Source organism: Myotis nattereri, assembly GCF_964212035.1.
Source record: "Myotis nattereri genome assembly, chromosome: X".
Taxonomy (NCBI): Eukaryota; Metazoa; Chordata; class Mammalia; order Chiroptera; family Vespertilionidae; genus Myotis; species Myotis nattereri.
Window position 1 is genome coordinate 24,055,964 of NC_138078.1, and position 14,756 is coordinate 24,070,719.

Sequence of the window (14,756 nt, forward strand, 5' to 3'; positions counted from 1 at the left end):
ACATATGTAAAATAATCTGAATAAAATGCAGAAATCAGAAAAAAATAAAATAAAGAATTTTATTTTATTTTATTTTATTTTATTTTATCTTTAATTTCTTTATTGGTTAAGGTATTACAAATGTGTCCTCATCCCCCCATTAAGGATATAAAGGGTCATACAATGACTGACTCTGAGACTGACATAGCAGAGATAGTTGGAATCTCTTCACTAATTACTCCAGAGTTTTATATAACATGTCTTATAGCGGTTCTCAACCTGTGGGTCGCGACCCCTTTGGTGGTCGAACGACCCTTTCACAGGGGTCGCCTAAGACCATCCTGCATATCAGATATTTACATTACGATACTTAGCAGTAGCAACATTACAGTTATGAAGTAGCAACGAAAATAATTTTATTGTTGGGTCACAACATGAGGAACTGTATTTAAAGGGCCAGAAGGTTGAGAACCACTGCTTTAGCACTACTGTCTTCAGTTTCTCAAGGGCAAGTAGTTTTATTTACAACATATTCTCTTTTTTTTAAAAAAATATGTTTTTATTGCTTTTAGAGAGGAAGAGAGAAAGATATAGAAAGATCACATCAATCAGCTGCCTCCTGCTCGCCCCCTACTGGGGATTGAGCCAGTAACCTGGGCAAGTGCCCTGACCAGGAATCAAACTCTGACCTCCTGGTTTTTGGGCCAACACTTGACCACTTGGCACACAGGCCAAGCCTTATTCTTACTTTTTAAATTAACTTTTTGGTGCTGATATTTTTCTCTTATTTTTGGCCTATATTCTTAGTTGTATCTTTTAATTTTCCATTTAATTATTTAAATATTCTTGCCCTTCTAAGTTCCTTGGGGTTAAAGATTTCTTTTTCTTGCTTTGCAAGATATTCCACTATTTGAACATTTAAAGAAACTTACAAAAAGAGATTCAATAATTGACAAATAAAAAAGAGATTCAAGTTATTAAGGATTAGTTATTTAATTTATCTTATTATTAAAATACTAATACTTATAATAATAGCTACCAACTCTGAGGTTCTTTAAATGTCCCAGGAATTATGCTAACTACTTTGCATTCATTATCTTATTTAAAATAATTAGAATAGTATCTGAGATAAAGGCTTAACAAGTGGTAGCTGTCATTACCTTACAAGGGCCCTAAGAATAAATTTTAATATTATTCCCATTTAATAGATGGCAGGTAAAATTTGATGTAGATACAACTTGTCAGTGGCTGAGCAGAGCTATAAACCCAAGTCTGATATTTCCTTCAGCCAGTTCTTAGTAGATATGCTCACTTGCTGCAACACCTGTTCAGGTTTCTGAATGGCAATTTTCCTTTAAGTAGTGTAGCTGGGTGAGTGTGCTCCTATGCACAGATATACACATATAATGTCAGAAGAATGAAAATGTACACAATGACTATTTTTAATGCTTTGAGCTCTTCATAAATTATAATTAAATCTGTACAAAATCAATCAAATGCAATGCACCTGATTTATTTAAAAATATGATGAGGTTGACAACTGTGGATCAACATTTTCCCTGTGTGTGGGTTTTTTGTTTGTTTGTTTTTGAGCTTTAACTTAAATATGTTTTATTTTGTTGGTCATTTAGGCTCAATTTCCACTCACCCCCATATGCCCTTCATCATGTAGATCATTTTCTAAAATTCTTTAGTATTGAAGTTTTACATATGTCCCTTTTTTTCTCCTGTGTTTTTTGTATGTGCATAACCTTGGAGTGATCACTGATTTTTAATAGATAGAGGCATTGTACTTCTAGAGCTTAAAACATACTGCATAAGCTCAGTAACTGCTTTAGCTGAATATTGGTAGCCAGGCTGAAAACTATCACTATAGGAATGGCAGCACAAGGCAGTGAAGTAACTTATATGCTGTACGTTATGATAAACCTGGGTTAAAGATCAGGTGTTCACAAAGGGAGCTGATTTATCAATCAACACTCTATAAAATGCTCTATCTCATGAAAGAGTACAGAGAAATTGCCAAAGCTAAGTGTACAAGAAGTGCTAGCTAAAGTTCATGGCAATGGCTTGGTGACAAGATTTTAATATTTAACTGTTACCCTGTTTGGTATTGGAAATAAGGCTATGTAATTTCTTGAATAGACAGTGACATTGGGATCATGACCACAATTAGAGTCAATATTCCTAAGACATAATAAAGGAAGTCTTCCTCCTATCTGAAATAAAATATTGTATGATAATACAGAAGGCTTGTTCTACAAAACTGTTTGATTTTATGTACATATTTTGTTCCTCATTTCAAATTAGCTTTTGTACAAATTGACAGAAAGAGGAGATATATGTGGGATTCAGAATTCATATTAAACACAGAATTTGAACAACTATCTGAGTTAACTGAATCTTAAGAAATTCAAGAAGCAACGAGATTTATTTTTTCTGATCCACATGACCTTCCTCTACACACCATCTGATTTTAAGTAGTAAAACATATTCTGTAACTAGAAATGCAGATTATCAAGTATGCATTTAGGAAAAGAACTTGTATCTTTCTTTATGTGTTATTTCATTTATTGTCAGTAGATAACAGATGTATCATATAGATGCTGAGTATTTTTATCTTTATGGTATTTTAATTACATTTTCATGATGAGTGAAATGTAAACATTTCAGATGTCAGTCTTTTTGAATAGGAAGATAATTTTATTTTCATTATCATCTTCCAGCCAACTCTGAGACTTACATAGCAGAGATAATTGGAAACTCTTCACTAATTACTCCAGAGTTTTATATAAAATTTCAAGAAAAGAGAAACATATCATGGACATTTGGAATAGGAAGGACACTATAGAGATCTTTCCTGTCCAAACTTCTCATTTTATAAATAAGGAATGAGAAATTCCAACAGCTAATTCAGCTCTCATCTCTTAAATTTTCAGTGCCTACAACATTTTATGTTGTTGTTGATAATGAATTTACAACATAAAATCAAGTGTACTGATACTTAAGGTCAAATCCCAAACACCTATTTTAGTTGGAGGTTGCAAAAGGATATAGTTAATTTCGCAAGTTATTTAAAATATAACTTCAAGTTTTTCTAATAAAACCTTTAAGCAATAATCAGATGTTCTAAAATTCAAGATGGTGAGTCCATAAATTTAAATAAGACAGAAACCTCAAATAAGTAAAGGAATTTTACTTTAATTTGAGGTTTTATAAAACCATTTAATTTTTTTTTAATTGGCAGTGGGTTGATTAGGCTTGGAAAGCTTTCAGGAAGCTACATAAAGGGTTGGCAACTGAAAGACATTATAATATTTTTAATTAATATAATCAACAAAAAGAAAATAGACAAACCAATTGTAACTACATTTCAAGTATCAATATGCTACAAAATAATGCTTTGAGAATAGGTGCAGTCAGAAGATGCACGGGAAATATTTTATGGGAAGTAAAAACAGGATCTCTAGAAAATGAGAAAAAAATTCAGAAAAGAAAGGCAAATAAAGAAATTTTCATCTTAATAATTTTGCATCACTCTATTTGTATATCTGGTATTATGAAAAACAATGGCTTATTATCTTTAACTGTGCTTTACACTATCCACATGTCTAGGAAGAGTTTTCAAACTCTCATAAGGACATAGATGATATAGAATAGATACAGAAACAATGACCACTTTATTTGGGCATCTATGAATATAGACAGACATATGTTGCATAAACATATACGCTTATGTTCAAGGATGGGGAATTCTGAGCATGTTAATTTTATCTTTGAGATATTTGTGCTCATAGTTCAGAACATTGCAAAAATGTTCATTAAGAGTACAGCAAAATATTCATGAAATGGGAATAAAGTCTGTGATCTTAGATGAGTCATAGAATGTTTCTTATTCCTGGCAAAGAAGATAATTTACTCTGCTAAAAAATCACAAAATTATGGAACTTCTGTACTTATCTAGATAGATACATTCTTACAACTAAATATCTGATGTCAAATTTAATATAAATTACCACAATATATTATAAACCATATGAATAATGTGGTTTATAGATTCACTAAACAGTATGACTTTCCATAGTAGATATGATTTCAGTTAAATGGGGAAAATATTTCAAATCACTTAAAATACATTTAACTTTAAAGTAGTAACTATAATGAATTTTTGACTATCATATTACCTAATTATAATCAAGATAAAAATATGTGCCTCAGGATCACAGCATTTAGGAAAGAAACAGTTTGAATTTCAACAAGCATATTTATAAAATATTGAGAGGAAACAGGGTCATCTGAAAACGTAAATAAGTTAATCCAGGATATATTTCATTTGCTCCCTTTTCTTATTTTAAGTATCCACCTAGCAAGGACTATTATTCTTTCTAACTTTTAGAAACAAAAAATAAATTATATAAGTATCTAATAACTATGTTGCACACCTGAGACCTACTAGTATATAATGTTGTATGTTAACTGTCACTGAAAAATAAATTCGCTTTTTTAAAAGAAAGTATCTCTACTTTCTTAGGTTGCTTTCACATCAACTTAAGCATCCTCTGCTTGTGTCCAGATATTATTCAAGACAGACCTGACTTAGAAATGCAAGACAGCAGCTCTCACAGTTGATTTTTTATCACATTTTGATCTCTGGCCATGCTACTGTTTTAGAAGGTCAAAATCCCTCAAAGCTTTGACCTGAATAGCAGTCAAAATTTTGGGCACACAATGTTCTTTATACGAGCACAATCAGTTGCTTTGTCATCTCAGTTACAGTTCCTATATCCTACAGAATTTTAACCATTGCTAGAATTTTGCTCCTTCTTTGTAGCACCAATTATTTAAAAGGATTTTTTAAAGACTGAGTATATTTTTCCCCCATGAACATGCTGGAAAATATGCATACAAGTAAGCTTTGTTCTCCAAAGTTACGACCTTACCCTCAAAATTCTTGGAATTTTTCTCATGTAATAATTTTGATCATGTTAAATCTGACATTCAGGAAAGAAAATTGATATCTTTTTTCGTTATAAGATAATATTTCTTTGCTCACTCTATCTCCTTTAATTCCCCTTTCCCTGGTTAACTACATTTTTTCGTCCTAAGAGCCTCAAGACCCCCAGCTAGAATTTGGATTGGGGCTATGATAGTACATTTTTTATAAAAGCCAATGAGCAAAAACTGAAAGGAGCTTAAGAATTCAAGGTTAGTGTTCTAGGAAGCAACTTGCCTAATAAATCCATTTATCTGCTTCTGATCTGGTATAGAAGTATACAACTGTTTGAAAATTAACATAATCATAGTGAACCATAATATGCCCTCCAGACTCACTAAACAGTATGCCTTGCATATCCAGAGCACCTTTATTCCCCTCCAAATGCTTTCATGTCTATTGCTTTAATTTATCCTCATCAGATACGTGTTATAATGTATGTTGGACATGATTTTATAAAGAACTAAACAAATCAGAGCTAGTACTGTGTTATTACAGATTGTGAAAAGTTCAAAAGTAAGAGGTTAAATAAGTTGCCCTGGGTGATGATTTCCTAACTTCTAGACCACCTATACCAGTGGTTCTCAACCTTCCTAATGCTGTGACCCTTTAATACAGTTCCTCATGTTGTGGTGACCCCCAACCATAAAATTATTTTCGTTGCTACTTCATAACTGTAATTTTGCTACTGTTATGAATCATAATGTAAATATCTGATATGCAGGGCGTATTCTCATTGTTACAAATTGACCATAATTAAAGCATAGTGATTAATCACAAAAACAATATGTAATTACATATGTGTTTTCCAATGGTCTTAGGCGACCCCTGTGAAAGGGTTGTTCAACCCTCAAAGGGGTCGCGACCCACAGGTTGAGAACCGCTAATCTATACTAATAAAAGGGTAATACACTAATTAGACTGGACGTCTTCCGGACATCCTTCCGGACAAAAGCCACAGCTGCTGCGAGGGCCCGTGGCATGGGAGAGGCAGCAGTGCGGGCTGGTCCAGCATCATGGCCCCTTTCGCAGAGGCCACGAGAGAGGCCACTGCCACTGCTGCCGCCACCGCTGCTGCAGAAGAGGCCTCGGTGCGGGCCAGTACAGCACAGCAGCCCCTTTTGCAGAGGCGGTGCAGGAGAGGCCTCGGCATGGGCTGGTCCAGTGCTGTGGCCCCTTTTGCAGAGGCCACAGGATAGGTGGCTAGAGAGAGGCTGCAGAGCGGGCTGGTCCAGCGCCGAGGCCCCTTTCACAGAGTCAGAGGGAGAGGGTGCTGTGTGGTCTGGTCCCAGTGCTGCCACTTCCGCAGAGGCTGGACGGGGTGCGACCTGCTGTGCCTCAACCTCCCACAAACTCACCCTGAGCCGACATGGCCCCAGATTGCCTGTGGGCAGGGGGTGGGGCCAGAACTAAGAAGCGAGGGCCAAGGGCTGGCAGCCATGGTGGCCAGCAGTGACACTAGCAGTGGGGTGATGGGGTGGCACCTTCCCCTGACCAGCCTGGTAGCCTCCCGCAGAGGGAGGCCAGACTGTGGGAGCGGGCCTAAGCCATCAGTAGTACATCCCCTGAGGGCTCCTGGGCTATGAGAGGGGGCAGGCCGGGCTGAGGGATCCTCCACCCAGTGCACATTTTTCATGCACCAGGCCTCTAGTTAAAAATAAGGCTTCTAATTTGTTTTTTACTAACTAACATAATAAATTCATAACATTTTGATGAGTTGTCCAACCTCTTCAGAAAGTAGTGGCATTCCAAGGAAATGAGCATAATTCACTACGACATTGCTAGGAAGGTCTCCATTCTCCCTATTTCAGACAGCATTGTGTAAAACCAGGATGTGGGAATTGGCCCATATTTCATTATCTTGCTAATTCAGTGTTTTTTAAAAATATGGCCAGTACACTATATGAAAGACTACACACAGATTACTGGCCTGCTGAACGAGATTTTCTCAGCATATAGTCTAGGACTATACATTTTAATCAATTTCCCAGGTGATTATTATGTAGACTCAAGTTTAAAAACTATTGTGCCTAGCGGTGTGGCTCAGTGGTTGAGCATCAACCTATGAACCAGGAGGTCATGGTTTGATCCCCAGCCAGGCCACATGCCCCAGTTGTGGGCTCGGTCCCATGTGGGACACGCAGGAGAGAGTAGATCAATGATTCTCTCTCATCATTGATGTTTCTATCTCTCTCTCCCTCTCCCTTCCTCTCTAAAATTAATTAAAAAGACATTTAGAGATAAAATAAAAACTACTGCAAGTGAAGGAGTACATGACCTATTGTTAATTTACATCTTCATAAACATATTCCTTTAAAGGGATGTATTTCAAAACAACTTTCTTTATCAAAGAATGCCATTTTCTCATAACATAATAATTATTCATTTTCCAGCAGCAATAATGTATGGAATCAATGGATACATACCAGAAGGGAAAGGGGGTTGAGGGAGGTTAAAGGGGGTAAAGGGGAGATAAGTGGTGATGTGAGGAGACTTGACTTGGTGTGGTGAACACACAGTACAATATACGGATAATGTATTACAGAATTGTACGTCTGAAACATATAATTTTATTAAGCAATGTCACTCCAATAAATTCAGTAAATTAAAATATAAAATAAAAGTATCAAATGTTCTAATGCCTCACATACTTATTACATAGATGCCAATGGCATTTCAAAGTAGCCATGGCCAGATCACATATAATAAGAAGGAACATATTCTGGTAGTAAAATCACTATTAGATCAAGTTACTGATAAAATAGCCAATGGAAAAGAAATGGGATTTTTATCATTGCCCAATGATTGCACAGGAAGTAATTGTAATTTATGTTCTTTCAAAATTTTTATATGAATTTGATTTTAAAAGGAAGCTGAACTGTGATTGAAAATCATGTATTTTTTCCTGATCGTATTTTCTTAACTTGTATGTCTAGAAGCCATATTTCAACCTTCATTTAATCTTTCCATGAACATTACATAAGTGCAACATACCACATGTCAAATCTCAAGAAAACAAATTCTCTGCCCTGTCTCACAACAGAGGAGATACATGCCTCAAAAGCTACTGAATGTTGTCACTACTGTAATAGAGATGCACGCATGGTGTACAGAGCTATGAATTGTGACCAATTAATAAAAGGTGGTCTCTATAATGTAGAACAGTATGGCAAAATATGTTAAATACTATTATACATAATGTTAATATTTTGAAAACTGCCCATGATCCCACCGTCTGACAACATCAGATAGTAAGTTTCCACTTTTAAAATACCTCGTTTTCTTACATAAACTACCAAAACTTTTAAAGTCTCAACTTTTAACTATACACTGAGTGGCCAGATTATTATGACCACCTGACGTTTGTAGGCAAATTAGCTATAATTTCATGCAGAAGTTGCTAGAGGTCCAGACGATTATAAATAGGGAAGCAGGTTGTTTACCATGACAGAAGTGATTTTTTTTCTGAAGATATGGGTAAACAACATGATTTAACAGCCTTTGAAGGTGGGATATATATTATTATGAGTGCCAGATTATTATGACCACCTGACGTTTGTAGGCAAATTAGCCATACACTGCATCATATGGGATATGGAAGCCGAAGGTCTGTTCGAACACCTTTCCTGTCTGCAGTTACCAAGATAAAATGTCTCCAGTTCACACAAGGATTGGACAGTCGAGCATTGGAAAAAAGTCATGTGGTCTGATGAATCACGTTTCCAGTTGCATCATGAAGATGGCAGAGTGAGAATTTGGTGGAAACAGCATGAAAGCATGCACCCCACATGCATGAGTACAACCCTTCAAGCTGGTGGGGGCAGTGTTATGCTTTGGGGCATGTTTTTCCTAGCATGATTTGGGCCCTTTAATTCATGTGGAACAACGTCTGAATAGCACAGCATACCTAAGTATCATTGCTGATCAAGTTCATCCTGTCATGTTGACGGTGTATCCCAATGGAGATGGCTTCTTCCAACAAGACAATGCGCCATGCCATGGTGCTCGTATTGTGCAGGAGAGGTTTCAAGAACATTAGGGAGACTTTACCTTGCTTAGGTGGCCCCCACAATCACCAGATCTCAATCCAATTGAGCATTTGTGCGATGAAGTTAAAAGAGCCATCAGGCAGCTGGTTCTACAACCATCAAATCTCACAGAACTGGACAGTGCTATTCATCAGGCATGGTGTCAGAATCCTTGCATCACCTTTCAACATCTCGTGGAGTCAATGCCAAGAAGAATCGCCTCAGTATTGAAGGCAAAAGGTGGCCCAACGAAGTACTGATGGGGGCGGTCATAATAATCTAGCCACTCAGTGTAAAGTCCAATTATAACACTACAAGTGTAACTTAGATATTTTCCTAATCTAAAGCCAATCTTTATTAAATGTAACTAAGCCACATGAATGATTTTATTAATCAACTATCTCTGGCAAAAAGTCCAATGATTAGATTCTCACTTGCACTAGTACAAAGAGGTCTTTAGTGAAATCAAAGGATTTGTGCCCTAGGCTACACGTATCACAAACTTTCCTTGGACAATTAATTTATTTCCTCATGGTTCTGTGAATCTATGGTTTGGGGTTAGTTTGAAGAAACAGTTCCCTAGCATTTTGTACAACTGCTCTAAGTCACTCAGAACCCCATTCCTGCTGAAGTGGGAGCTTTATACTCTAAGGCGATAATTAGTTCAGTCAATTATCACTCACCCCTCCCACATTCTCCAATATCAAAACATCGATGAGAGCCATGTTTTTATTCAACTGAATACTTGGCAAGGACTAACCCAATGGCATCCTTTGTAGGATTATAATGTTGTTCTCTTAATGCATTAGATTTCAAAAATAGCAAGGAACATTTATTTTAGGATAATTAGAATCACTAACCTGTGCTGAACTCTTTTCAAGTTGTTGAACTAAATTATCCCAGCGCTGAGCAAAGTTGTCCAGTCGTGCTTCCATTTTTTGTGTTACTGATGTATTTTTCAATGTTGCAAGAAGATCTTGGTTAAGTGAGCGGAGTTTGTTCATGTTTTCCTTTTTATTTTCTACATCTGTTTTCAAAACCTTTTAAAAAAAGGAAGAACACAGAATAAGCCTAGGCTACATTTTACAAAACACCCCAGTTTACCTTGTTTTTACATGTATTTTCTGATTTGCAAAGAAAAGATTGTAATTGTGCCTCAAAGGACCAAAGTAGAAAATTAAAATCCCAATAATCTTCCCAAGAAACTTGAAGTTAAAAAAATAAAAGTCAGATGTAGAAAAAACAATATAGGAACTTAAAAGCTACCTTAAAATATTTGAAGAACTGCCAAGTAAAAAAAAAAAAGTATCCTTTCTTCAAAAGGCAAAAGAGCACTCAAAATGTGGAAATTACTTTTTACATTTAACAAAATAGTGAATGGCATGCCTCTTGAATATAGTGAATTTACTTTTAATTTCTAGTAGAATTCAAGTGAAATACCACATGCCAGGAGTACCAAGGAGAAGATGAGCATGGCTAAAAGTCTTCCCATTCTGAAATGCTGTAATTATTTGGATAAATTTGCAATATTACTTATTTCTGCAATTTTTACATTTTTCATTATTTGAATATAAAACCTTTGTTATGAAGTTTACTGACAAATATTTTAGCATGCTATTCAATTAATTTTGGTTCATTGAGTACAATTACCTTCTAAAACTAACTTTAGAGTTCATTAAGTAACTGAATATGCCACAAAATCCTTTGGAATGACATTGCATGTTTTCAAAATACATATGTATTTTATGAAATAATTATATACCATTCTTATTTCCAAACTCACTTCCTGTGAGTTTTGGAAGATTACACATGCCTGTTGGTTAATATGTAATTAAAAAACAAAGTGGTGTGTGTGAAATAAGTAGATCAGGGCAGTTTATTCCTTCACTTTTCCTGTCACTTTGGAAAATCTAATTTCCAGCCAAATAGTAGTCCTTGATAAAACTTGTAAACACAGAAGTACAGGAAAGAAAGAGAAAAAAATATTTTATGGACCTTTTACAATCCCCTCTAGTTGGTGATAGCAAGAACAATGAACATAAATAAACTAAGCTGCGAGACCTGTCATTTTAAAACAAACACAGATTTATTTAAGAACGAACATTACATACGGTAAAGTGATTGTCATGAAACAGATGCACCAGTTAATTACTCATAAACTGAAGTAGTAATATTTATACTTTGATTTTGTTTAAATGATGCTAGCTTTCCTTCCATTAAATTTAAGTGCATACTTGGACTAGTATTAAACCAACAATTTATGCTACCTGCCTAGAACTGAGGCCGAAATTCAAATTTTAGTGTAGAGTCTTCCAATTCTTTATGGTGTCTCATTTTCCTTTTATTAACTTTTAGCATTTATTTATTTACTAGAGGCCTTGTGTACGGATTCGTGCAACGGTGGGGTCCTTCGGCCTGGCCTGCGGGCAACTGGCCAAAACCAGCTGTCCAATATTCCCTGAGGGATCTCAGGGTGTAAAAGGGCACTCTGCAAAGTTGTTGTTGCTCAGCAGTTCCTGTGTTGAGCATCTACCCTCTGGTGGTCAGTGCACATCCTAGCTATTGGCCAGTTGGCTGGTTCACGGTCGCTTAGGCTTTTATATATGTAGAAGATAGATTTACCCTCATTAGAGTAGGATGTGCTTAGAGAGAGGAAGGGCGAGAGGCAGGGAGAAAGGGAGGGAAGAAGGGAGGGAGGTAGGAGGAAGGAGAGAGAGAAGAGAAACATTGATCCCTTACCCCAACCAGGGCTTAAAGGGCAAGTCATGCATGTGCCTTGACTGGGAATCAAACCCACAACCTTTATGTGCACAAAATGATGCTCTAACCACCTGAGCCACTACAGCTGGGCAGTATGCAATTACTTTATTGTAAGCCATCTCGAGTTGTTTTTGGAAAAAGCGTGATAGAAATAGACATACATTTAAAAATAGAAAGATGTAAATACAATCTTCTTTGGCCTTCTCAAGGTTTAAGGAATGATTTTAAATAACCATATGTGTAAGGCTAAGAGGTGCATCCATTATTTAAACTAAATATGTAATGAGTTGGAAACATTTCAGGCAAGAGTTTGAGTTATGTTTAAAGAACAGGAAACAATTTGCACTGGAAATTTATGGGTAACCTCATGTTACCTAAACAGGTTTTCATAGATGATCTATAAAACTAATTGGATACCCAAAGAGATTTAGTGACAAATGAAACTAAGCCTCCTGTGCTAACACATTAAACCAAATAAAGAAGCATTTGGCGAACATTACAATAATAAAGGGGAAAGTCACCATTAAATAGAATTCGGAAAAATACACTCATGGTAAAGTAAAAAGAGCATTATTATGCAACTGTGGAACTATAGAATCAATATAGTTATCTAAATCTATATAATAAAATTCCTGTACTAACAAAAGCTTCTATCTAGAACTGTGTGTGTTTTTATATTAAATGGCGATGACAGGTTAGTTGTTATGCCTCAATTTGTTTCCTCTCTTTACTTTAGATATCTTCTCTCTCTCTCTCTCTCTCTCTCTCTCTCTCTCTCTCTCTCTCTCTCTCTCTCTCATCACTCAGTTCCTGAAGGGGTGTCCTACCATGACCAAAAGAGGCAGAAGATAGGAAGTCCATGGTGGTTCCAGATACACTGGATTATAGTAATCAATTGCCTTTTCTGATCTATCCTTGGATATACATTCTTTTCAGCATGGATTTTGTGTGCCCATGTTAAATATCTATGATTTAATTGTTATTAATTATTTGAGTAAAAAAAAAAGAGTCTGCTTATCAAAGCCTGATAATAGGACTTTGAGTACCAAAGAAAAACAGAGTTCTACAAAACTCAGGAGGCATAAGGAAGTTCCAGAAAATTTGTATGCGGTCAGAAAGGATCTTAAAAGAAGGAAAATATTTCATTTTCACAGAAGCCAAGCACCTGTACCTACCTCCAAAGTAGGTAGGAAGGTACAGTCAATAGATCAGATCAGGCAAAGTAGAGATGGCAAGAGATAGCTAAGCTGCTCAAGAAGACCGAATAGGAAAGTTCTATCCCAGTGATGGCGAACCTTTTGAGCTCGGCGTGTCAGCATTTTGAAAAATCCTAACTTAACTCTGGTGCTGTGTCACATATAGAAATTTTTTGATATTTGCAACCATAGTAAAACAAAAACTTATATTTTTGATATTTATTTTATATATTTAAATGCCATTTAACAAAGAAAAATCAACCAAAAAATGAGTTCGCGTGTCACCTCTGACACGCGTGTCATAGGTTCGCCATCACTGTTCTATCCGGTCAAGGTTAGATGATTTGAAGTGAGAAAAAAAAATGTACACTTACAAAAGGCCCAGGAAGTCTTCAACCTATTCTCATCAGAAGAGTCATGCTAAGACAATTTCTCTTACATAACAAAATTGACTTCTAAACCTATTTTATGTGCAGTTACTTATCTATATATGAGAAGCACTCAATTGATTCAAAGCACCTATTGTTATACTTAGGTAGATTGACCCATTGTGGAGAATCTCAACTTAAGGGAACATCAGAATCTCCTGGAGGGCTTGTTACAATGCAGATTCCTCAGTACTATTTCCAGAGTTTCTGAGTCAGTAGGACTGAGTTGGGGCCTAAGGATTCGCATTTCTATCAAGTTCTCAGGTGATACTGAAGTAGGTAGTGTGGGGACCACATTGAGAACCAATGAGTCTTTCGGATGAATTCTTTGAGGATGAGAACAGAAACTAAGGTCAAGGTAGCAAGCCCTGGTAAAATAGCACCATCAGTGGGGACGTGCTGGGCTTCCAAAAGCATCCCTTCTGTGCCATTTGATCCCATAGGTACCTGAGAGTGTCCCAATTCCACAGGATTCCTATAGCCCCTGCTCATCATACTCTGTTGGATCAAGCTTCCCAGAGTTGACCTTCCCTGGCAACCATGACCAGTCCTTCCCAGCATCTTGTACACATCCCCAGGAACATCTCTCTTGCATGTTTGGGCGTCCCCATGATAGCCTACATTTTCCTATCAGCTTAGAATTCCCCTCGTAAAGGGTACAGTTTCTTCTCTCCTTTTCTTTCTACCCTTTACAGCAAATAAAACTTAAAGTTTTACCATAATAAAATAGACCTAAGCAACTTGGATAAAACTACAGATCTATAGGAAATGAAATACTTGTCTCCTCACCCACCTCAAATAAAAAGTAGGATAAAATCCCATGGGTTAATAGTGATAATATTTCAAAACTAATTACATTGATTGTAAATAAAAGAGATTTTTTCGTACATGGTATCTATACTTAGGTATGTAGTAGGAACTAGTGGCAGATGGCACCTGTTTTGGGTCTCAGATTGTGACATATTTTAATGAACATTAAATTCTTATTCACTGCCTGAGTCAGCAGGGGAATTTTACCTCAAAGTCTATACCAGCTGTCAGGTTTTGTTAATTGGCTTAAACTATCAAATGTAAGAATTATCCATAACATATTTTCACTTTGCTCACAAGTAAGATGACATAATTTGAATTTTAATCATATTGGAAAACTATTGAGACTTTGCTAATAGAGCATTTTCATGGCCCTGAGGCAAATAAGTCTTTTATACACAAAAATGTCAATATAGTGACATATGATTGTTCAAAATGACATTTCTTGATTACTGTTAGTTTTTGTCAAGGAATCAAATGATATGACAAGTTTTGAAATGGTTTAGAAAGCCTGTACCTGAGTATTGATGTCTTAGTGCTCATTTTAACTCTGCTACTAATG

At 36.1% G+C, this 14,756-nt stretch overlaps 1 protein-coding gene across 2 annotated transcripts in view; it reads right to left on the reverse strand.

Annotated features, from left to right (window-relative positions):
* The window catches only part of DMD (dystrophin), a 2,781,977-nt gene that overhangs the window by 1,594,613 nt on the left and 1,172,608 nt on the right, over positions 1–14,756 (reverse strand). For both annotated transcript variants that reach the window (XM_081115404.1, XM_081115406.1), the window contains one exon: positions 9,861–10,040. In XM_081115404.1, the coding sequence (XP_080971530.1) occupies positions 9,861–10,040 (180 nt within the window). The remainder of the gene's footprint in view (positions 1–9,860; positions 10,041–14,756) is intronic.